Raw genomic sequence first — 23,891 nt, forward strand, 5'->3', positions numbered from 1 at the left:
AGTTTATTATCATGTAGACAAATAGCTTCCGATCCACGAGCTTAAACAGCACGCACACACACACACATAATACATATCCTCACTGAGTGTCAGTGCCATGCTCCCCGCTGTGAGACAGGCTTGTTTTTGAAACAGTCCCTCATTTGTTCTGGAATATTCAATATTTGCTCCACTGCCTGTAATCTCTTTTAGGCACACTTGCATTTTGACAATTTGCAGAACATCCCTTTTATATTCATCAGCAAAGTCCAAGGGTATTACTCATCATGTAAAAGGTGCTTATGCGTGTTGTGATTCTGTCACTAACAGCTGCTGCTCTCTTTCTGTGTGCTTTAGAAGTGCCGGCTTTTCCTCCCTCTGTGCAGATCACTCTGCTGCCTGTGCAGCTCCAGGGACAGGAAGTGCTGAGCCTAAAGAGGTAGTAATTTTGCACTCTGCTACATTCAGAGCCCTAAAGTGGTCATAGAGAAAGAGAGAGCAAATATTTTTTTAAAGGCAAAAGATATAATTTGTTACCACAATTCAATTAATATTCGGTTAAAAAAACAAAAAACACAAGCTGTTATGAAAATATATAAGATGTAACTTTGTCCACCAATTTGATTAATTGGAGGCCACGATGTGCGAGTTATTCCAACTTGTCCCCAAAATTCTAATAATTTGTCTCCAAAAGATTTAGTCGTTCCCGCAGTTTGAGTAATTTGTGGCCATGACATATTATTCACGCTTAATTAGTGAAATTAATCAAACAATGGGAACAAGTTACCGCTTTTAGTTATATCTTGAATATTTCCCTCCTTGTCTCTCCGGCTGCTCTGGGCTTCTGTAGATATGTAAATGGAGTGCATGCAGTCACATTTCCACTCGGATAAGTAGATTGAAACGTGGGATTCAAAAGGAGGATTGTGTGAAAAGTTGAAAGATTTCTTCCCTGCATGATTACGGCCCTTCTATACACACGTTTAACATCATCTTATTATATTCTGTATTTGGTGGTATAGTTGTACATTTACTGAACTTTGACGATACGTTTCTTATATTTACATGCCTCTCCATGGCAAATGTAACCCTGAGCCTGCAGGTTAAGAAGAACTTATTTTAAAAAAAGAAAGAAAAAAAAACCCAACTAATCGCTCAGGCTTACCTGTGGATGAACTCAGCCGCTAAGCACAATGACTGGAGAGGCCTCTGTGAAGGGGAGGAGTTCAACCTGAGGTAAGATGAGGTTGTTTTTAATAACTCCCTCTAAATACTTCAACAGTTTAAGGCCTCAAGTTGTTTATAATGTCAGATGATTTCAGTCCGGGTGGGCTCACCGTTGTTTGTGCCAGTATGAACTCCCTCTCTTTCCAGTGCAAATAATCCATGCCACAGCACAAGGAACTGGACGGGCATCAGACATTTTAAAATCCTCAAATCAAAAAGAGCGTTGCTAATAAGGAGCGGGTCATCTGTCTGCCAAGTAGTCACCCTCGGGGACACGGCTGATTTAATTGTGCATAAACAACAGACACCGCAAAGCGCCATGCAGACACCTGTTCTACTGTTCCGTCGTTGCATAATCACGGATACTGATTATCATTCCGTTTCCATCCTGCTCGTCTTTGTGTGAAAGCTGCTGGATTTGTCCAGATGCTGAAGATGGATGACATAAACGGTCATCACAGGGCCTGGTGCTGGACTTAGGGTATCATGATTGATGGGCCACCATCACCATCTACCGCTATACGACATGGTATCAAAACAAGGACCTGGAACAGCAATAAAGTAGAGCGGAAAAAAAAAGAAGAAAAAGTTGTGATAGGTTGCTGTGTTATTTTTTTGCACATCCATAACACATCAGCTTTAAATTAGCGCTTACGTTAAAAACACAGTCACAGCCAAATACGTCTGTATGACAATGAACAGTTCCAAAAGGCTGTTGTTACCTTTGGTGTAACGACGTAATCATAGAGTGATTACATGAAGTGGTTTTGCCTGTATGTACTTGAGTGAGGGAATATCATTGAGAGAAAATGGCAAATGTAAACTCTTAAACAGTATTTAAAAGAGGATTAAAGTCTCTCTATCATCCCTCAACCCCTAAAGTATTTCCGTAAGTATGAACTTCATTATAGTCCCGAAATTACTGTTCTCTCATCCTAGACGCCGCAGGCACATTATTGAGTTATTGAGCGCTTGGTGGAAACATATTGCAAATGAATGAATAATAAAACATCTACAATAAAAGCAATATACTCATTTAATTTTGTGCTTTTCAAAATACTTGATGAACCTCGTACCACCTGGTAACAAGTGGGTGAGTATTGATATATTTTAGCAGGTCGACCCAGAAGATAGCATCGCCACCCGATCTGGATTTTTAAGGCGGACTTTTGCTGACCGTTTACAATAAGCTCTGTGGCAAACCAAAGTTTAGGAGGTTTTGCATGATAAGCTTCACAAATGAACAGCATTTTTTTATGACCTTTGGAATGCTAACACAAATATAAAGCTAACACTATTCAATGCTAACACACTACTACATAGGCACATGACTCCAGAGTCCCAACGAGTAGCTTAGCGCTGATTATTTCTTGTTCATTTTCATCACGATGATGGTTTGAGACTTTCAGTCTTGTCTTCACAAATGAATGCAATCAATCAGTCTGGGAGTACAAAGCAAACTTTATGCTAAAACCAAGCTATGGTACGACTGTGGGACTCGTGACTTCAAGGCCGGCTAGTTCAGGCATCTTCTCCTTTCGGGTGATCAGGTTTGTGGTCTTGTTTTCCCACTTGTTGGAGGCTGCCCTTTTAAAGACACATAAACACATTCAATTACACAGACACATGAATACTGCCACATACATGAAAGTCATCTGGCGTGAAATGCAGAGAGTTCTACCTGGTCACCATGAGCTTAATGAGCAGGGTGTAAACTAACTTAACAAAGGCTTTGCCAAATGAGTTCCCACAAGAATTATAAGGGGTCTTCATGAAAATACTGTATGATGCTAATACTAATTAATGCTAATTATAAATCCACATCTTACCATGTCTCTTCAGTGGAGATTTGATGTGCTTACAGGGTTCCTATTAAAGGAACCCCACATTCCCATTTATCAAAGGTTCTTGTCATGTAACGATCATTAAGCGTGATGCTGGGCAGGCTAAGTCAAAGAGCATTCACTGGACACACTTTCACATGGTGCGACTGGTGTAACTGAACGGTGGTGGGGAGGAAAGCACCTCCACAAAAAAGCTATCCATGTGCTCTCTTGTCTATGAGAAAGAGGACTCCATCTCTCCTAAATAACCCCTCTCTCTCTTGTGCATTACCCATCGAATTTGACTAAACCAATCCTGCGTTATGTAAGCAGGTACACGTTTCTCCACAAGAGGATGACAAATGCATGGTGAAAGCAGGACGAAGACAATAGAGATGTTTTTCACTGATGCAGCTGTTTGGCTGCATCCCAGCTCGTGCCTGGCTGCCACTCCAGAGATGAGAGCCGTAGATGCATGGGTATCCTCCACAGAGGTCGTCTCACCCTGCCAAGTCTGTCGAAATCCTGTATTACCGAGGCAGACTGAGGAGGGGCAACAATGGCAAGACTAACAGTCTATTTTCTACCCAACAGTCGTTGACACTGTGTCACTTTTGTCTTTGTCACACACAAGTAAGCACCCCTCCTTCCCTTCTCCATCACTTCTCACCTCCTCATATTTGACTCGATCCCTGTTTGTCTTCGCTGCATTGTCATTTATTGTATCGTCTCAAGGGTTTGCAGATCCCACACACATTCTTCCCCTTGATCATGTCAAGAGGGTGCCTGGAAACTCTTCGTGACAAAAGTGTTGCCTCAACCTTTGAAATCCAAAAAGGCCCCGGGGTTTTTTAACAAGCAAGGCTGCCTGGCTGGCAGCTAGCTCAGCTGCGACCAGTCACCCTCAGTCAACAGGAGAGGGGATAATGCAGCTCGACATCAGTGTGTGTGTGTGTGTGTGTGTGTGTGTGTGAGAGTGTGTGTGTGTGTGTGTGTGTGTGTGTGTGTGTGTGTGTGTGTGCGCGTGTGTGTGTGGATGGGTGGGTGTGCGCGCGTGCTCACTGAGGCATCTTGTTGATGGAGCAGTTTCAAATTAATCTACAATGTCATTAGTCATTAAAATTCACCTTTAGCTTGATCAGAGAAAACAAAAGTTTAAAAAAACTGTTTCATGATGCAAAAAGAGCTGAAACCATATTGCAAGACCGTCAAGATAATCATTACCAAGCAGATATCCTAAAAACCCTTCAAAAATAGCAAACCACAAGAGCACAATATCGACATTTAGCAGTTCTACTTGGCTCCATAGTCGATGCTTTTTGTCGTCAGTGCCAAGATGCAGTACAGCAACTAAATGCATATTGCATATCTATCTATCTATATATTTATAGATATAGATATATAGATAGATATAGCTATAGATACCAGTGGGCAAGAGTCATGAAAAGTGATGCTTATAAAGGCTTCCTGTTGGAATTTTACTTATTAAGCTCAGACTCCCTACAAACTCTGTGTACTACTGACCTCTACCTCTTGCATGTGGTACATAGAATACTTCATACAAATAGAAAACCACAATCCAAAGCCCTTTTGTCGTTCTATTGGATAGTCTCAATAAGATGACATTTTGCGTTCTTTGATAGGATAATTAATCTATAAAGTGGGAGAAACATTCATAAAAGACATGATTATGAAGCCTTTTTAACAATTCAGTTGGAGCAGCCTCTCTGCTTTTGTGAATGCCTTTCGCCATCTAGCGTCCATCACCTAATATTACACCTAAAGGAGTAAAAGCACTATATATTTGCCCATGAATGCCATATAAATTAAAACACTTGGAGAAAAAAAAGCTTCTCCATAGGTTATTGCAATATTAAAAATTTGAAAGCCATTATTTTCATTTCGGCTCAGCTGTGAATTAGTGGATGAGGAACACTTGTCAGCCTGAGTGGTTTAGCTACGGCCGTATTTACTGTTACACCACAACGTCAGCTGTCAAAAAAAAAAAAAAAAAGATGGCGACGCCTATAATAGAAACATGCCATGTAGCTTGTTCAGCAAACAGAACTCCTAATGTTGTTTCTTGGGGTCGTGGATGGAAAATTGCGTTCGGGACGTGTAACTCGGTGGCTCTGTACGACCCGCAGGTACTAAATCTGTCAAAGTTAGCTTACGCAGCTCGTGGTTCACTACGCATTTTACTACAGCAAATGCATCGATGTAATTAAAGTAAATGCCCAATCTGGTGTTGTTACAGGAGAGAAGAGTCGTGTCTATGCTGAACGGACATACCGGCAGGGTCAATGCTGTCCAGTGGGTGCACAGGGACGACTGTGGTGAGCGTGGCTCTGTCACTGTTGGCGTTGGAGTGGATTTACCATTCAAACTGCCCCGTAATAGAGACTCGCTCCTGTCTCGCTGGTAACATGAAATCAAAAAAACCTTCTCTTAAAACCAGTCCATCAAGTAAATAAATCTGCAGCATCAGAACACTTTAAAAGATATTAAACAATGCTTGTTGTTGGGTTTTCTTTGGTGCACCACTTACTTTAACTGTGAGACCGGCGTTCTCCAAATTGTGTTGTGCAATTTTGTCGAAGCTTTCTCTTCTTTTACGTCTTGGTCTCTTTCTCATCTATGTTTTGGCGGTTGGCAAACAGCCTTTGGGCGCAGTTAAACACAAGACTATGGCTATTATTACCACGGTCCAGGACTCTGTCTCAGAATCGTTTCACACCTGATTTTAGTCATAATCTGCGGTTTCTCAATGGACTTTTTCTGTTGGTGTTTCTCTGTTCGCAGCTCCAGAGAGCCATCTGGTGTCCGGAGGCTCTGACAATCGCCTCATTGTCTGGGAAGCTAAAGATGGGAAGGTAGGCCACCTGGTTCCTAACATTCCTGACATATGATTCCTGGCTGTTTGTTCTACGATTTACTCTAAAACATGTTCTGCATTCCCCAGTTTGTCCAGTCAGTGGAGTGTAAGGGCCATACTGGTCCAGTTTTTGCTGTGGATGCCATCTACATTGACAACTCACAGATCCTGGTGGCCTCCTCAGCATCTGATTCCACAGTCAGACTGTGGCTATGCAGCGACTCCAAAGATGGTAGGAGACAGAAAGACTCAAGAGCTAAACGAATGCTGGCCTTTGTATTTATTGTTGTAATCTTGAAATATGACAAAATAAGTTGCAGGATTTGTGTCATTAAGTTCTCCAGCAATTCCCAAACTTCTTGTGCATTTGACACTTTTGCAATTAGCCATGTTGGCTTATCGCTTTGTGTAGTTGGATGTGGCTGTGTCACTTTATACATTTACAGAGGACTGTAGAGGAAAATTACAAGTGCAGTAGGATTTAAGTGTTCTTAATTCCTTATGTTGCAATGCACTTGTGTCATAGACTCCGTGTAGATATCTTTTTAGAGTCCAATCTTTGTAAAAAAAAAAAAAAAGTAATCTTTTCAAGAAGTAGTGCACCTTTCCCTTTTTTGCCAGGTATGTTACATTTCTAAAAACGTGGAACATAATTTCCCTCCTCTCTGGCGCTACCTGAGGTTTCTGCCATACTCTCTTTGCTAAAAGGGTGTTTTAGGTGTAGTTTTTCCTCACTGGGAAAGACAGAGGCCGCTGACAGAAATCACATCCGTTGTATTAACTGTAATATTGTTCCAACTGAGTTTAAGTCAGTATCTGTAACCTGTTTCCCGAGCCGTCCCCGGTAACTGCCTCCATCAGTGAACACTCGTGCAGTTTGACAGTCATGGAGATTCACTGGGCGCAATGTTGAGGTGCGAAAGAAATCCTAGCTGGTGCCCTGAATACAGAGTGTGGCTTCACAGTCTTGTATCTGCTGTCAGTCAGAAGTGTTTACAGGCGCAAAGCCACTTATTTTAGCATGATACTCATCATATTACTCATAATGTACCAGAAAGTTTAATTCCAAGTCCACCATGTGTTTCCTCAGCCGAGTGCCTCCATTCCTTATCGTTTGGGGGTGGTTTCGTGATGGATATCTCTTTGGCAGTGTTACCAGGCAGCAGAGGTAAGCCTAAGCTGTTCCTGCAGAGACATCTTCTATGTTGTGCCACACACTCACACATTTTTCCTTACATGTCATCCATCTCAATTTGCACCACTGCGCTCATGCGTGTAACTGAATGTCATATTCACAGTGTGGTGTGTGTTTGAAGTGTCTCAGCATCATTTTCCTCTTCTTTACAAGCCTCTCGACTGTTTGATGCTGTGACTCATCCCTCCTTTCTATCTCACTCCCGTTTCTGAAGGCTAGATGTTGATGGAAATGTATGCAGCCTACCGTGGGTGTGTGTGTGTGTGTGTGTGTGTGTGTGTGTGTGTGTGTGTGTGTGTGTGTGTGTGTTTGGGTATGTGTGTGTGTTTGGGTATGTGTGTGTGTGTGTGTGCTTAATGTTTGTGTACAAAACCTAGATCTTCTTTCTCACAGTTCCCATATTGGCCTGCGGGGGTGATGACTCACGGGTGCATCTGTATGTGCAGTCTAACAAGCAGGTAAGCTCAGGTCGATACGCATCACTCTTGTATTTGCTCTTTAATTTGAATTTCAAGTTGGAGGGCGACACTTTGGTCTTTTCACCACAGCTCCAGAAAGCCATGTCACTGCAGGGCCATGAGGACTGGGTCCGCGGTGTGTCCTGGACTTCTTTAGGTGAGTACAACCCACCTTATGTAATACCTGTGTTATTATTCAAGATGCACAAGAGTTCACAGTTAAACGCCATTTTTTTCTTGTGCATTAAACCAGATACATAGTTTGTATATACAATAGTGGAGTTTTTCAAATTCAAATCAAAGTTTCTTAGCAGCAAATATCAAAGCTGATTGAGGCTGCAGTCAGCAGATCTAATCCATTACAATTAGAGAACATATGAAAATTTTCTATAATGATTATCACTATAAACATGATCACAGTTAGGATATATTACTATTTTGTTCGAATGTGCCGGAAGTAATTCAAATAGCACTGATACATGCAGTTAGATTGGTTTGGCCTTTCCTTTCCAGGTGCTAAGGAAGATTAGCTCACACTCCTGATGTGGTCTTTTCGAGGGCTGATATATCCCCCAAGCTCCCCTGTTACCCTCACTCATACTGCCCTCCGCCATGGTTTCAGTGTCATGTTAATTTGTACAAGGGGGTGGGGCTAATATTAAAAGAACCCCTACAATTTCAGCGTCTCAGGCTGTGTTTGTGGAAGAGTGCTGCTGCAGAAGGGTGTGACCGTATTTATTTACCCTGAGTTTCAAAAGCAGGGTAAATGCACGTGGGCCTCTTGATGAGAATGATGTTAATCTTCATCTGCGAATTTTACCCAAATTGTCACGGTCATCGGTAGCCGTGACATCCGTACTTACAGTGTCGTCAGTTCAGCAAAAAAAAAATCTCTTCTCAGTACGAAGGGGAAAACATAACATCGTTCCATAAGAGACAACATTTCAGAAGAGAACAATTCAGGAAAAAAAACAATTTCAGAACAGACGAAAGCATTTCAAAACCACAACGATATTTAAGAATAACAAAACTAATTCTCATTATCCAGCCTTATCTTCTATGTTAGTAGATGTTTGTGTTTGCGGGTCCATTATCTTTAGTTTATCTTCACGTCCACAAAGGAGGGTAATGCAATTGTAATGCAGAGCCAGGTAACGTGGTGTGGAGGCAGGTGTGTGGAACAGCAGCCAGCCAGTTTGATGAGAAAAACAGACACATTTATTCTTTCACGGCAAGAAGCTTTAAAACAACGAATGCCACTTTTAAGATAAACAACGTTTTCAAGACAAACAGAAATTAGGCTCAGTTTCTAACCTCTAAAACTGCTGTTCATGGTACTGTTGTAGCAACATAACAATGCATGGAATAAATTCAGGCTCTGCTAATCGTGTAACCCTCTTCAAGGGCACTTCATTACTGCAGTGTACTGGCGGGGTAAAAGCTATTTCATCTCCTTAACCATCCCTCTCCACCAGTGTCTCCTTCCCACTCACAGTCTATGACCTGTTCCACGCTGCCAAGCTACAAGCAAGGAGACATAGAAGTTTGTTTTTATGAAATTTCCCCCTCTCCACTGTGATAGGAGTTAAATACTGTAAATCATTCTGTTCCTTTATGACCCCACAGATGGCAAACGGCAGCACTAGAGATGCCGCGTAGCTGTTAGATACAGACACCGATGCTGCGTTTCTGTTTCTTTTGTAGTTTTATTTTTATTTTCTGTTCATGTAATCTTTTTCAAAGTAGATTGAAATCATTATTTCTGTCAGATCCTCTTGATAACTGGGGATTTTTCACTTTAGATTGGTATTAATTAAAAATTAATCATCACAACTCACGGAACAGGTCTCAGAAGAAGCAGATTGATGACAAATTTTAGGATCGACTTATGGAAATAATAATAGAAATAAATTGATTAAAAGCTGCTACCGCAGTGTTTTCATTTTTTTTTAACTCAATACTCAAAACACTATGTAATTTCAAATGTATTTGTTGCCTGTTGGTTATCAAGCATAGCAGTCTGAAGAAAATCAACAGAACAAATCATTTCAGCAGAGCGCCCAAACAAAGAATTGTAATTATTTTCTATGTCATTAGTTCGAGAATGATGAATGATAATGGCCTCCGGGCTTGATCTTGCAGCACTTAGCGGGCACTTGATGTTCGAGACAGAGGAATTTTGATTAGGAGGAGCAAAACTAGGCCAGTCACCACTGAAGCAAATTGTTAGAGACAGTCCCACTCAGAGATGGTGGCATGTGCTCTGTTTACCACCTGTCAGTGTTTATTTGGCCTGTAATGCTGCTGTAGTGCTGAGCATGTCACAGTCTGGGGGACCCCTCTGGAATGTCTGATCAGGGTTGCCTGATTCAAACCACATCGGTGGTTTCAATCTAGACCGAAAGTTTACAGCCAGTTTTCAGGTGTAGTCGGCATGAGCTATACGAAGCCCGACACGCCAGTCACCGTTTGACTGAACACCTGCAGCTCCGTCAACATTTTCTCTCTCAGCAGCGATGCAGAGTTCATGTTGTCTTTCAGGATTTCAGTTCCTCTCTCTCTCTGTGTCTCTCTCTGTGGAACTCTGTGTTCAGGTGGGGAGCTGTTATTAGCCAGCTGTTCTCAGGACTGTCTCATTAGAGTGTGGAGGCTGTGTGCCAAGTCTGGGACCGATGCCCGCACAGAGGACGATCACACCATCATCAAAATGAAAGAGGACGTTTTTGAAGTGAAGGAGAGAGGTGAGCCGGCCGTGCAGGCTCCATTATATAAAGGCTGCTAATTAACTAACCTGAAGAGGGGCACTTTATAATGGGATAATGGCTCATGGTTGTTTGCGAACCCCCTCTGAGTGTTTACCTGCATCTATGGAACACATACATAATGTGGAAGCGTGAAAGGGTTGGTCATTGGTGTCATCTGACTCTTGCCACTTTGTGGAACTAAAGAAATATTTATGTGTTCTTCAGGATGTAGAAATGAAAATATCATATATACTAGTTATTGTACAGATGATATTGTCATCAGTAAGTAACAGCTATGGACCAATTCAGGTGTTGAAACATAACACTCATAAATGCATGTATATGTACATTTATTGTTGCTTTATATTTATTTATTAGTCCAGCAGCTTTCTCTTGTTTCTAGCATGATTGTTGTCTTGCTAAGTGTCCATCTGCCCTCCATCTTCCTGCTCCAGACGAGTCCTCAGTGTTTGCCGTGTCTCTGGAGACGGTCCTGGCAGGCCATGAGAACTGGGTCTATGGAGTCCACTGGCAGCCTCCTCTCTGCAAAGGTACCTTGAGTAACAGTCTTGAAGCAACTGCTCAAATAGTGAGTAACATCGTGATTATTTATGATGTCTTCGACCAGTTATTTATCATCAGTTAAGACAAAAAATACAAAGATTGTCTAATAAACACAAAATTAAACCTGCTCACTCAAGTATTACATCATATTGTGCATGAAAAATGTATAGAAATGTTATAACTATGAGTAACTAATTTAGTGTAATAGAATGAATCCACATGGATAAGCTGAGTGATAAATTTGGTGTGGCAGTCAAGTGTTTCCCATCGTAAGCTGCTCTGGAATTGATGTACAGCACTGACCAGAGAGGCAGTTAGGCAAAGCTGCTCTGTTCAGGTTGAATTTACAAAACGCTGAAATTTCCACCTTTCTCAGCTGGCAAAGCCGGCAGCGTAATGAGAGGGACACACAGGAGGTGGAAGCACCACAAAGCATCGGTTCTCCTGTGAGCGGCAGCCTGGCTGAAGAACATTCCTCTTGATTTTCGTCAGGCTATTTTGCTCCACTCTGCTCTGCTCCTTTACGCCGGTGTGTGTTTTGGCCACCTATACGCTCGTACATCAGCTTGTCTTTCTGGCTCTGCGTTTAGATACAACTAAAAAACATGTACACAGCCATGGAAGCATCGCTGTGGAGCACCAGGACACGAATACACCGAACAGCCGAGTCTGTTCACACCGGCTCCATGTTACAACCTCATGTGCATCCCTGGTGGAAAATGCTACAACTATTCTAATTAATAGCTGGTGTAATTAATACCACCAGCTATGGTCCTGTTCCATTCAGATGGGCCTTGCTGTTGTGCATGCTACTTCATTGGCACTGTAAAGCTGTGCCATGATAAATTACACCTGCTTTTACCTGCTATGACATATCCAGATATCTGCCGTGAAAAGAAAAGGTAAAAGACAGGTATTTGAATGTCACGAGGTACGTGTAAATGTAACATTTTACTTCCCACTTCTACTTTTCAGATCCTCGACAATTCACATTAGGTTCCTGCTAGAATTTGTCTGGAGTCTCTCTCTCTCTTTTATTTGTCCAAAACAGAACCAAATCTTTCCTTCTCAGTCAGACACAATTCAACTTTTCAGAGAGCAAGTGAGAGTAAATAAATGACTTGCATGCAAAGCTAGGGGACATCATTTCACTGCCTTTGTCTTGCGATGCTGTTGCTTACAAATGCCAACAAGAGAGGGTGACAGTTGCTAAGAAAAGAAAAAAGCTTGGGTTTTAGTTAATTAGTTCTCAAGGGGGTAACAGAGAGATGTGCTCGTTTTTTTCTGTAAACTCTGGTTGCATTCAAATTTCACTACATCAAGATTTCTTTATAACATCCAAGTTTGTTTCAGATATTTTTGCAGGTTGTAGATGATGAGGCCAGTGATGCACAATTTATTTTGGTCACAGCCGAGTTCAAAGTTTGGATTTTTTTTTGTGTTGGTTTGCTCATCTATTTCTTTGAAACAATATCTTGTTGAGAACGATGGACCAAGATGTAAAGTGTCAGGAGAGCCCAATCACGCAACGTGAAAAGAAAAACACAGAATCTCTCGAACAAAATTGTGTATGGTGGTTAGAAATAATTCTACATTCTAAATCATGTCTTTATTTCACTGATCTGCAATCTTAATTTTATATCGTGAAACACTGGTCAGTTCTTTACACCACAGGCTATAAAACTGAAACAATCATCCGGGAAACAACGTGACGAGGCGTGTGGGAAGTCAACCCACTGGATGGCAAGGCAGAAGTATTTGGAACCGCTTGTTTATTGATTGTATCTTTGTCTCCCCCTGCAGGCGGTGGGTTGCAACAGCCTCTCAGTCTCCTCTCTGCATCTATGGACAAAACCATGATCCTGTGGGCTCCTGAGGAGGGATCTGGGGTCTGGGTGGAGCAGGTAGGTGTAGACTTGAATACAAACCAGATCTTACACATGGTGCCATCACTCTCATGCACACACATCGGTTTACGTCCCGCCTTCTGCTGGTTTCCCTCTCCCCGGTTCTTGCTATCATCCACAGCTTGATCCCTCCCCCAGTTTCCTCTCTCCGTCTGTCGGAGCCCCTGCGTCGGTTTCCTCTCTCCCTGACATTGAGGTGTCAGGAATAGAAGTGATAGGCAGTGATGAAGAGGCGCAGAGGCTGGCGCACCTTTGTGAGTTTAGACAAGCTGAGGTTGTCCTCCCCTGTCTTCCCCTCTATCATTCACTCACTGAACCCTCTTTTTTTCCAGACTATTTCCCAACACATCCAACAGGGATGGAGAGACTGGGAGAAAACATGTCACAGCCTCAGTTTAGCATTAGCATTCTCATTATTTTTTACCCCCCTCTCACCTTCCTGCATCTGTCATTTTCCATCCTCCTTGTCTTTATTGTGAATTCTTCTCTCCTCTCCTGTCTCATCAAGCTCTCTCACATTATCTCTCTCCTCCTTCCCAGCCCCCCCCCCCCCCCGCTCTCAACAGCTGCTGTTGTGTCAGAATGGGGCTAAATTTAACATAAGTGTGGACGGCAAAGAAAAAGCAGTTCTCTGCCCATCTGCCCCACGGCTCTATTTTTTTCTACCACTGGCAGTTTCTCAGGTACTTCAGGAGTACCTCGAATAACCTTTTCACATTGTGAAACACTCTGTCACAGGTATAAAGATATCACACACACACACACACACACACACAGAATACTGACGTAGGCAAGCTGACACATGCAGACAGCCCGTGCTGGGACGTATGCCACACATCCCACAGCACAGAAACGGCTCACCTCGGATTAATCATCCTCATTGGGTTAGTCCCACCTGGGACTAAGTAGGTCTCCTCAAGTACTGTATTTAAGTACATATTTGATGTATTTGATCACAGTAATATGCCAGGATATAATACTTGTTGCTTAAAAATGTTTATTCATTGGAGAATTTGTAAAGTATGCTGTTTTTAAAATTAAAATACACACCATTTTACTCAAGTTCAGCAAACCTGATTTAGGGAATTAATTGTCCACTTTTCTCATTGATTTCTCCATTGTGTCGGCTTCACAAAAATGAAGTGTTGCTTGTCTTGATGCTTGAAGTTTATTTTATTAGCGAATCCTGAACCATAGATCAGACTAATTAGGCCTTTACAAGGTGTCACTGGGTTTCGGTTGAACGCGACAATCACGGTGTTCAGAATTTCAATCAATAGAATAATGGAAAAAATGATCAGAAGATGAATCCATAATGAAAACAGTCATTAGTTGCAGCATTAAAAAGTATTTAAAATGATCACCACTTTGACTAACTCAAACTCCTGCTGATATCATTTATAATAGCATAAAGGAGACGAGGCACACATAAATATCCAATCCAGTACATTTACTTATCACATTATACTTATATACATTTACTTCAGTGATGCAGAAGCTTTACTTGCAATCAAGTACTTTCACAGCCGTATTAGTCCCTAGTTAAGTAATGGACTTAAGTACTACATTGGATGTGTCTTGAGTGATGGAGTGTGAAGTGTTCGGTGTCCTGTTAGGGAGCTTCTCTGTCTCCAGAGTGGCGGTTGTCTTTTAGCACTGTGATTCTTGTGTGAAAGATCAGAGGAAGTCTGAGTGATTGTGATGCAATTATGTGAGCCTGTGCTCTCGGTTGATGGTGGGAGCACTTATGCTGATGAAGGGGAAGAACAGGGTTGAAGTCTCCCACGCGTCTGTATGCCACCACCCTAGCCTCCATTTTCCCTGTTTGGCTCTTTTGTTATCTGGTATATATACCAGAGGGACATTTTCCCTATTATCATTTTGTTTTGTAAGAAAAACAAAACAAAACAAAAACAGTTTAGCACATTCACAAACGTTTCCTTCGTCTCTGGAGAAGCAGAAATAGGGTCGATACTGGCTGTAACCAAAGAAGAATTACCAGCTTGTCCAAACAAACTGAACTCCTTAAGACGCCCTCCGGCTGTTGACCAGAACCGGACCCGTGGGCCGATAGGCTGGTTTTGTTGATTTACTTTTTGCAGCCACTGTGACGTTGCCTATATGAGTCAGAGCACTTCCTCTTTTGGAGTGCTCTAAAACTTAATGGAAACAGCGAGTGATTCCTTTTTTCGATACCAGGGGAGCGCCCTGGGCTGTCACTGGTGAACGTACACTTTTGTACATTGATCCATTGATGCTTCATGTGAGTACCCTGTGGTTTTCCGCGGCACCTTGTAGAACTTCTTTTCATTTGGAACATGCAGCTTCCAGTCCAACCAGAGCGCTATGCTCAGCTGATGCGTGGTTTGAGAGGTGAGCCTTGTCCCTCCTGCGACTGTTAATTCTCAGTTGAAGGACAAACCTTGGAATTATCGCTGTTATGAGACATTTTACCAGTTTTGTTGCATCTTCTTTTCTTTTTTCGGGGAACAAGCTGTAAGATGATATCGACAATAACCAGGATATATTTGCATCCCTGGCTTAGCAGTATATGTACAAACAGAGTCTAATTTGCAAATTAGACCTTTGTCTAATGTGAAAATTAAAATTTTAGGTTAGTTTATTTAAGGATTCACACAAATATGCACTGGGCCAACCCATGATCCTGAACGTCACCCAACGGTTAAATTTTTGCACGTTTGATCTCATCATTTCTATCCACACCGACAAGCAAGTCCACAGAAAGGAGCAGCTATGAAAGCCGTAACTCTTGGCCCTGTCTTCACACTGACAAAGGAGGAATGATAAGGGCCTGAAGCCTCCACTGATGTCACATATTCTTCTCAGTATGATTGGACAAAGGTGGTCAGTGGAGAGGAAAAGCATTTGAAGTCAAGTGTGGCGTGACCAATCTCTTCTCTGCTCAGACTTCTGTCTTGATGTTTGGAAGAAAAAAAAAAAAAAACCCTTCCTGGAAGCCTTTTTTGTTTCATGTAGACGTGCAAAATCTGGTCTTCTGTTTCCGTTTCTCCAACAAGGTTCTATTTTTCAAGTAAGGAACCAAAGCTTTTGACCTGACAGGTCAACCACCTGGTTAACCTTCAGACCTCTAATACACACACAAACACACATGCGCAATAATGACTTGTCTATGAATTCAACTGAGTTAGCATTTAGTCCTGAGTTTAACGAGTGAGACATAATTAAAGACCCTAAGTTAATGAAAAAGACCTTACAAAAGCTTTTCTACGGGACATTGACGTTTTTGGCAGAGCAGATCCGGTAAATGAACAGCCACGTGTCTTGATTAGCCAGTTTTTACGACAACGTGCTCCACTTCTTCACGCTGATTAGAGTAATTGGTGAGATTTAATGGTGAGCGGGGTTAGCAGCAGGATGGCTGGGGCAAACCGCTGCGTAAAGCACATCTTACTAACGAGACACGGTCGTAATTAACATCTCAAACTGACCACAGTGGGCCACCGCAAAGCCTGGAGGGACTGTTGGTTTGTGTGTGTTTGAGTCGGAGACAGAGAGCCTGTTTCAGACCTCGGCTTGTGTACTCTCCTCAAGTTACACTTGGCCTCGTGGCAGAATTAAGACAAGCCCCTCAAACCAAAACGACTTAATATATGTGCAGAGGTAATAGAGGACTGAAGTATCGAGTGCAATGATGAGTTGAGAAAATTATTTGGAAACCAATTTTGATGAACGATAATTGCAAAGCTGCTGCTGCCGTGAGGTCAGCAGAGCCGCCTTCTTCTTCTTCTTCTTTTTTTTCTTTTTTTTCTTTTTTAGCTTGCAGCTCTACTGTTGGTCGGAGTGAAATTGCTAATATTGCAAAGCATATCACAACTACAATATCAGACAAAGTAATCACAGTTGGATGCCCTGGATGTGTTTGTCTTGACGCACATTGGAGAATTTCAATCGAATCCATTTTTTTAAAAACAGGTTGATCAGGTTTTTATTGTGATTATAAGAACAAAAACACCAGATGATTCAGTCAGGATGCAGCAGGACAAGCACGTTGCAATATATTGGCATATCGACCCAAAGAAACCCAACATGTACATTTCTAAACTTATCGCGGCCTTCGTTTTACTGACATCACGAGAAACTGACTGTGCTGGTCAGTGTTGCAGCCAGAAAAGTTGATTAGCTCTGTGCTGTATGGGTGCCTCCCTCTGCCTCTGCCTCCCTGCAGGAATGATATATGCCCTCCCCTCTTCGCTGTCCTTGTTCCATTCCTCCCCCGTACCCCCGCTCACCAGTGATAAGGCACGTCGTGCATCCATATTGTTCCACCTCTCGTAAACAAGACAGATGACGTTTTTTTGCCTCCGTGAGTTTTTGCATGATTTACGGTGGGCTCTTGTGTGCAGAATTTTAAAATCAATCTGCTTAATGTTGCATCTCATTCTCCCTCTCACTCTCCCTCTCAGCATGCGTCCTTACCTGACTGTCACCCTGTCCACTCTCCCTCCCTCTGGAAGGCTGGAGGATCATGCCGTTCAGAGTCGGATCATTAGTTCCGCTGTGTTTCTGCCTGCAGTTAGGTCCTATTTTGAAGGTCATTCATGGCCCATGCAAGCTCCCTGAGAAGGCTGCTTGACTGAGGCATTTTATAGCAGAAAATTGTGTCACTGCTGATGTTTTTTTTGGTGTTTCCACTTTCAGTCTGTCTGCGTCTACATATTGTTTAATCAATTCAAAATCCTCATTGTGTTTTTCCTTCAATCTGCTGCAAGGAGAGCCAGCAGACTAAGCTGCACGTTTCAGGTTTTAATCTTTGCAGTTGCAAGTCGATGCAGTTGAACCATGTGGACGTAGTGAAGAACTGAGCTCCTTGTTTATGTTTATTCTTTTTTTTTTCCTCTGAAACACACTTTTTGCAAAACATCTAATATTAACATTGACTGCGTCTTGCTGTTGTTGTTTAACTGCGTTCAGGGTATTTCTCAGGGCTTATTGACGGAACACCCTCCGCTCCTGCTCGGCAGTGAGACTGAAGCTTTACGGTTTGGGCTTGTCTTTGCATCTGTTCTTCCATAAGCCCTATTTTTTGTTAATGTGATTTCTCAGGAACGCTTTGACAGAATTTCTTCAAGTTTGGCTCTAATGTCCAGTGCTGCTGAAGGATGACATGAGAAGATTTTAGTGGTCAAAGGTCAAGTCATCTTGGCGTGATGAACTGTTTCCTTTTTAACATACGTCTAGGAGCAGACCAAAGTGCTGCTGTGGGTGCAGTGTAGTCCTCTCCAGGGCTCTGCCACTGTCAGTTTGAATAGATCTCCCACCTGAGTCCAGCTCACCTCAAGGCATCAAGGCAGACTTTTTTTTATTTTTTTAAATTCTTTTGTATTCCTCCTGGCAGGAAGACGTTGACCTCATACACAAATGCCTTTCAAATTCTCGAGGGGACCTTTTGGACTCAAAACAGCAAGTAGATTTCTTACTTTAAGTGGAGAAATAGATTGTTAACATTATTGTTTTCTGGTGGAGTCAAAAAGATGCAAAGTTGCCCCCCCCCCCTCCTCCTCCTCCAACTATTGAATTATCTTTGAAGGATGGAGTTGATTTTCTTATACAAGATAGACAGTTCACAACACAAACTGTTCACAACACATAGTTAAAAACTCATGTTTAAACTCTTCAGTTTATGTCTGGTTCTAAATGTTGGTGTGTAACATTTCTGTCTTGTCCCGTAATCCTGCATTGAAACCTGCTGGTTATGTAAGCAGGGGGATGAGCTATTAATACGATCTTGTTACCTCTATTTTAGAACATCATTTCGGCTCTCTATGGATGTTAATGCCAATAAAAGAGTGATTGAATACAGTTTTTAATTCACTTTAACATTTTTAGAACAAATGAGAAGCTTTTATGTTTGAAATGTTGTATTTAATCCACTGTTGTCCCGTCTTCAAGTACACTTTTATGTTTTCGATGCTTTTAAAATTCCAAAAATAATTTAATGTAATTACTAACTTGAATCTAAACGGGCTCCCTCCTGCAGATAGAGATTTGAAGCCACAATTAAATACAAAACTGTCTTGACAAACTAAAGCCAATGCTTGGATGGGCAGTTAGAATCCTGAATGACAGATTTTTATTTTTTAGCATCGCTCTGACCTGAGAGGCTGCGATTGTAGGCTTTTTTTTTTTTTAAATGGGTGGGATGTTCAGTAGCGTTTTATCCTTTGACGGACGCCGTGGCGGGTTAACACTGTCTGTCTGCATGATCTTCCCTATGAATTTGACGCAGGGGTTACAGGCTCTCACCCAAATCCAATTTATGTAAATCCTTCTTTGTTCTCAAGCTTTGCCATTTTTCATGATTATTTTTTAATGCGATAATGTACACTGCCATTGCTTTCATTTTGCAAACAGACAAATGTATTTTGTAAAAAAAAAACAAAAACAAAAACACAGCACAGTTTCTAATAAGTCCCATTTTGTGTAATTTTTCATCTGACTTGTCAGCTTAATTTTCTTTTTTTTTTCTGTCTGTCAGCGGTTGTGTGGCTGTTAATTGATACGTCTCAGGCAGAACCAAGAACAGATTTGACAGACTTTTCTCTGCTTTGCTCTGACCCAAGTTTTAGATGAAACCCATGTGTTTGACATCAGTGCCGTTTACCCAGAGACTCATAGGGTGAGAGCAGGTGTTCAATTCATAGAGCTCAGAAATAGGAGCTTATTCCACAAAAACAACCTATTTTTGTTCTCTTTTTCTCCATATGTGGCAGTTGATGCAGTTTCATGTGGTTATAGGTTACTTTCATCTATTTATGCTGCTAGGAAGCGACTCTGACCCAGAAACCAAATGTTCCTCACCCACCTGATGCCTGAAACCAGTGTGTTTCAAACAGCCGATGAGCGGTTTCCTGTGGTCAGAAATAATCACCCCCCACACCCCCCTTCAACATTTTATGTGTTCTTTCATACAAGGTGCGCGTAGGGGAGGTAGGTGGCAACACGCTGGGGTTCTACGGCTGCCAGATGAGTCCAGATGGATCCATGATCATTGCTCATGCTTTTCATGGAGCGCTACACCTCTGGTGCAGAGACCAAGACGAAGAGGTGAGTGGTCTTGATGCACACAAGACGCGTGACCTTTTCCTGCAGCACTGCAAAGGCAAGGTTGTTTGAATTAAGACTTGATGGCGTTGCGTTGCGTTGACGTTATATTACGTGAGAACCAAGGATTAATGTAATCAGTCAGCCACTAAATTTAACAGGCTTTGCAAATTATCTCTAATGGGTGTCCCTGAGAAGTAGCCGTAGTCTAAGATACTGTAAGTGTGTGTGTGTGTGTGTGTGTGTGTGTGTGTGTGTGTGTGTGTGTGTGTGTGTGTGTGTGTGTGTGTGTGTGTGTTGGTTGAGTGGGTGGGGATAGTTGAGATAGGACATCCCACATAGGAAGGTGTGAACTGACAGTGACAGTGTGGCTTTCCCAGGGAGAGTGGCGACCCGGCGTTGTGATATCAGGTCACTTTAACGCGGTCCAGGACCTCAGCTGGGATCCTGATGGAGAGTTCATCATCAGTGTGGGCTCGGACCAGACCACCAGACTCTTCACTCCTTGGAGGAGAGCAGATGAAAAAGAGGTAAAAAACAAACAAAAAAACCCCTCTATAAGACTAAAACATGTGTAACACATTAGTATGTATGCTCAATCATGGCAGAAAATTTGTGAGTGTTTGAAATGATTTTTTGTGTGTTAACAATTTAGAAGAGTTCAGATAAGAGAGAATTACCGGTACTGGTGGAGCTCAAATATCCAGTATCAATCTGCATTTCACCACAAATGTATGGTTACAAATACCTTGTACACACAAGGACACACAACAGCAGCAAGCTACTGAGATGCTGGGACTTCTTAAAATCTACTAGGTTCGATCCAGCTTTATAGTTTTATAATATCTTTTTGCATCGTTCACCTCTGCAGGCAACTTGGCATGAGATCTCGCGACCACAGATCCACGGCTACAACATGCAGTGTCTTGCAATGGTTGGGAGGTTTGAGTTTGTGTCTGGAGCGGATGAGAAGGTCCTGCGGGTGTTTCAAGCTCCTCGTAATTTTGTGGAGAACTTCGCCAACATCTCTGGAACCTCAATAGAAAAGCTGTTGACTTCTAATGTGAGTATTTATTAGATTTTAAATAGTGTCATTAACTAATTGTTGATTGTCTCAGTGGACATTTTTTTGGCAAATTTGGAGGAGATGGACGAAGTAGCAGGGAGAGGGATGTCTGGGTTTCTCTGCTTAGGCTGCTGCCCCCGCACCCCGACCCTGGGTAAGCGGAAGAAGATGGATGGATGGATGGATGGAAGGAGACGGGGCCTCCAGACCATGGCGCCGACCAGAGGCTTTAAAAGCCAGCGATTCCTCTTTAAAACCCTAAAGGGTTACTGATGGTGTTCATATGTGTCTGCCTGTCACCAGGACTGTGCCAACCTTCCTGAAGGGGCCAGCACTCCCGCGCTGGGTTTGTCCAACAAGGCTGTTTTTCAAGGTAAAACATTTGCTCTTCATTTTGAGTGTTTACCTCAGTTTCCACGAGCTTGACGCAATAACAGAAGCGCTGGATGTAATGGAGGTTGTATTTGGTACTTCTGTTTCATCTGAGTGACAAAATGTGAAAAAAAAAAATATATATATATATATATATATATAAAATTTCAATTTACAGGTGACCGTGTCTCACAAACCAAAGAGGAGGAGCAGTTCAACAGTGTATCTGACCAATACCAGGACTCGTACTTTCAGCCACTCAACCTGACAGGTACATAAATAAACCAGACATTTTCAAACATGATATAGTATTGCTTAAAAGTAAACCCCCAGTCAATTTAAACCTCTCAGATGAATAACTTTGGTTCAAAAAATGCATCCCTGTCTGCCTCTACAGTCTGAGAGCCTGATTCTTATTCCTCTCTGCAGCTCACTGTGTAGCCTCCATACACATTTTCTGTCCTGTTGGATGTTCTTACACGAGACAATGATATGCAGCCAGACGGACAGAGAGTTATTACTCTGTGCTCCCCCCTGTGCTCCAGGCCGAGAGCCCATAGTGCTTAAGGTTTCCTGGAAGCTGATGGTATTACAGCAGTGGAGGCATGAAAAGAAAAGGTTGGTGGGTGGTAGAATGGGGAAAGTAGAGGTGACAGGAAGCAGTAATGTGAGCTGAAGGAGAAATATTGCAGGAACAGAAGTTGTTACAAAGGAATCTTAAGACGAGGAGCAAAAAAGAATACAGGGAAGGAAAAATAAGGAGCCTGATAGTTGCTAATGAATGAGAAATCAAACAAAGAGGAAAGATCTCAGTGATAGGGGTTGTCAAGGGTTGTATCACCATGAAGCTAACATTTCATCTGTAATGCTAATTGGGAAGCATGCTTACATGATTGCAGAGGTTAAGTATTGTTGACCCTGGGCTAACTAGGGTGCAGCCAAGTGTGGAAACAGTTGCTAAAATGATATTCAAATGATCTTTTATTGTTGTTGTTGTTGTTGTTACAACAATGTGACACCACTCAGTAGCGACTAGCAGGAAGGCTAACGTTCAGCAGGGGAGGAAATCAGTTGATGAATGATCATTTTTAGGTGAAGTATCACTTGAAGAATGCATTACAGTTATCCAGAGTGTGCATTTTGCCTTTCAAGCACACATAAACAGATGTTTGCTTTTTTCCACTGCTGCATCACGGTGTCTCCAGAATGTAGCATCAGCCTGCCGTGCATTCTTAGCTTGAAGCTAACGGCAACCCTGGCCACCAACTGCAAACTGCAGCAGAACTCTTTCTGCCTTCTGAAGATACAAAGACGTGATGCAGCATTGAAAACACCTCTGTGTGAGCTCAAGACTACAAGTATTACTACTTGAAAGGCAAACCCCCCCCCCAACACTCTCTAGGTGAAATATCGCTTTAAATCAATTAAATGAACGATTAAGCATCACGGGATGTAACTTTCAGTTCAGTGCAACAGACAGACTGTGCAGGCTCGTGCAGAGCCTGCGGTTTGAGGGAGAGGGATTGGTACCCAAGTTGAGTTGATCTCACTTGAAAGCCAGCAGCCAGTAAGAATTCTGAGATAAAGCTGCAGTTGTTTCAGAATAGTTTTTTCTTCTTCTGGGAAACGGCAAGCGAAGGATTTCATGCAAGCTGGTAAAAGAAGCCGTATGTGAATGTGAGAGAACATTGTCTCCAGGCGATCAATCATGTTCAGTCTAGCATATACTGCAGCTTTTCGTTCACTCTTTCTTTCCTTGTCCCTTTGTGCTACCTATTCTGTATTTCTTTTTCCTCCTATACATATCACACCCCACGTATCACGTTACATGCAGACATTCAGAGCTCCATCTGTCACTCTTTGGTTGAGCAGTACAGGGATTTAAAAGAGAGAAATTATAATAGCCACTTGGGTGTAATCCTCATTTAGCAAATTGGAATCTGGTTGCATTTCAATCTTAAAGCAGCTCAGTTTTCAGGGCCTCATAAATGACAATTATGTAAGAAAATCTGTGGTTAACTTGTGTGTGTGTGTGTGTGTGTGTGTGTGTGTGTGTGTGTGCATGTGTGTACAGAGCCTCCGCCAGAGGATCATCTGCTCCAGAACACACTCTGGCCTGAGGTCCAGAAACTGTGAGTATCCAAATGTCTCTCAGCTGACAGATAATTCAAACCCTCTCAGCTTTTTTTTTTACCTGCTGGTATAAACAACATCCAGTCTGGTGTCCCAGTTAAAGGCCATTTCCCATCAGCGTTAATAGTACGAGTAATTAATTGAAGAAATAATTTTTTGTCTGCGTGTTCTATTGATCAGGCAATGGCTGCAGAGTCTGTTCCTCTTCTGACACCAGCACACGCTGACACAGTGGGTATTAAGAGAAAAACTACAGGCCTTTTCCTCTTGTAGTCTCCACCCCTGGGTCGCCAGGGGTTGTGCTGCCCCTCGAACGTCTTTGTTCTCGAGGCTTTTAGAGTAAACTTTTCCAACAATGAAGCCATATAGGAGCAAGAGTGATGTCACAGCGCAGGATCCATTTTATGACGAGTCTTTTTTCTCTTTGCACTTATTCTTTTGCAGACAAACTGAAATTAACCAGAG

The 23,891-nt window shown here is 42.3% G+C and overlaps 1 protein-coding gene and 1 long non-coding RNA gene across 6 annotated transcripts in view; one reads left to right on the forward strand and one right to left on the reverse strand.

Moving 5' to 3' along the window:
* On the reverse strand, nucleotides 1-5,836 carry LOC147240444 (uncharacterized). Of its 5 annotated transcripts, none has more exons than XR_015111300.1 (5): nucleotides 5,578-5,835; nucleotides 5,322-5,447; nucleotides 1,317-2,793; nucleotides 1,145-1,210; nucleotides 4-451 (listed from the first exon to the last, which is right to left on the reverse strand). It is a non-coding gene; the product is annotated as an uncharacterized LOC147240444 (long non-coding RNA). The 5 variants fall into 5 exon arrangements; XR_015111301.1 differs by having other exon boundaries at nucleotides 1,145-1,188; nucleotides 5,578-5,834; XR_015111298.1 differs by having other exon boundaries at nucleotides 1-1,210; nucleotides 5,578-5,834.
* The window catches only part of elp2 (elongator acetyltransferase complex subunit 2), a 25,252-nt gene continuing 6,397 nt past the window's right edge, over nucleotides 5,037-23,891 (forward strand). The window contains exons 1-16 of the mRNA XM_086193856.1: nucleotides 5,037-5,176; nucleotides 5,287-5,365; nucleotides 5,832-5,902; nucleotides 5,992-6,136; nucleotides 6,995-7,072; nucleotides 7,493-7,557; nucleotides 7,648-7,714; nucleotides 10,152-10,298; nucleotides 10,757-10,852; nucleotides 12,669-12,769; nucleotides 19,727-19,858; nucleotides 20,236-20,385; nucleotides 20,727-20,918; nucleotides 21,225-21,294; nucleotides 21,472-21,564; nucleotides 23,368-23,425. Coding sequence (XP_086049982.1) covers nucleotides 5,045-5,176; nucleotides 5,287-5,365; nucleotides 5,832-5,902; nucleotides 5,992-6,136; nucleotides 6,995-7,072; nucleotides 7,493-7,557; nucleotides 7,648-7,714; nucleotides 10,152-10,298; nucleotides 10,757-10,852; nucleotides 12,669-12,769; nucleotides 19,727-19,858; nucleotides 20,236-20,385; nucleotides 20,727-20,918; nucleotides 21,225-21,294; nucleotides 21,472-21,564; nucleotides 23,368-23,425 — 1,676 coding nt within the window. The 5' untranslated portion in view covers nucleotides 5,037-5,044. The remainder of the gene's footprint in view (nucleotides 5,177-5,286; nucleotides 5,366-5,831; nucleotides 5,903-5,991; nucleotides 6,137-6,994; nucleotides 7,073-7,492; nucleotides 7,558-7,647; nucleotides 7,715-10,151; nucleotides 10,299-10,756; nucleotides 10,853-12,668; nucleotides 12,770-19,726; nucleotides 19,859-20,235; nucleotides 20,386-20,726; nucleotides 20,919-21,224; nucleotides 21,295-21,471; nucleotides 21,565-23,367; nucleotides 23,426-23,891) is intronic.

The sequence above is a fragment of the Aulostomus chinensis genome, chromosome 22 (genome assembly GCF_037954235.1).
Source record: "Aulostomus chinensis isolate RoL2024-O1b breed Wild chromosome 22, RoL_Achi_v1.0, whole genome shotgun sequence".
In the NCBI taxonomy this organism is placed as follows: domain Eukaryota; kingdom Metazoa; phylum Chordata; class Actinopteri; order Syngnathiformes; family Aulostomidae; genus Aulostomus; species Aulostomus chinensis.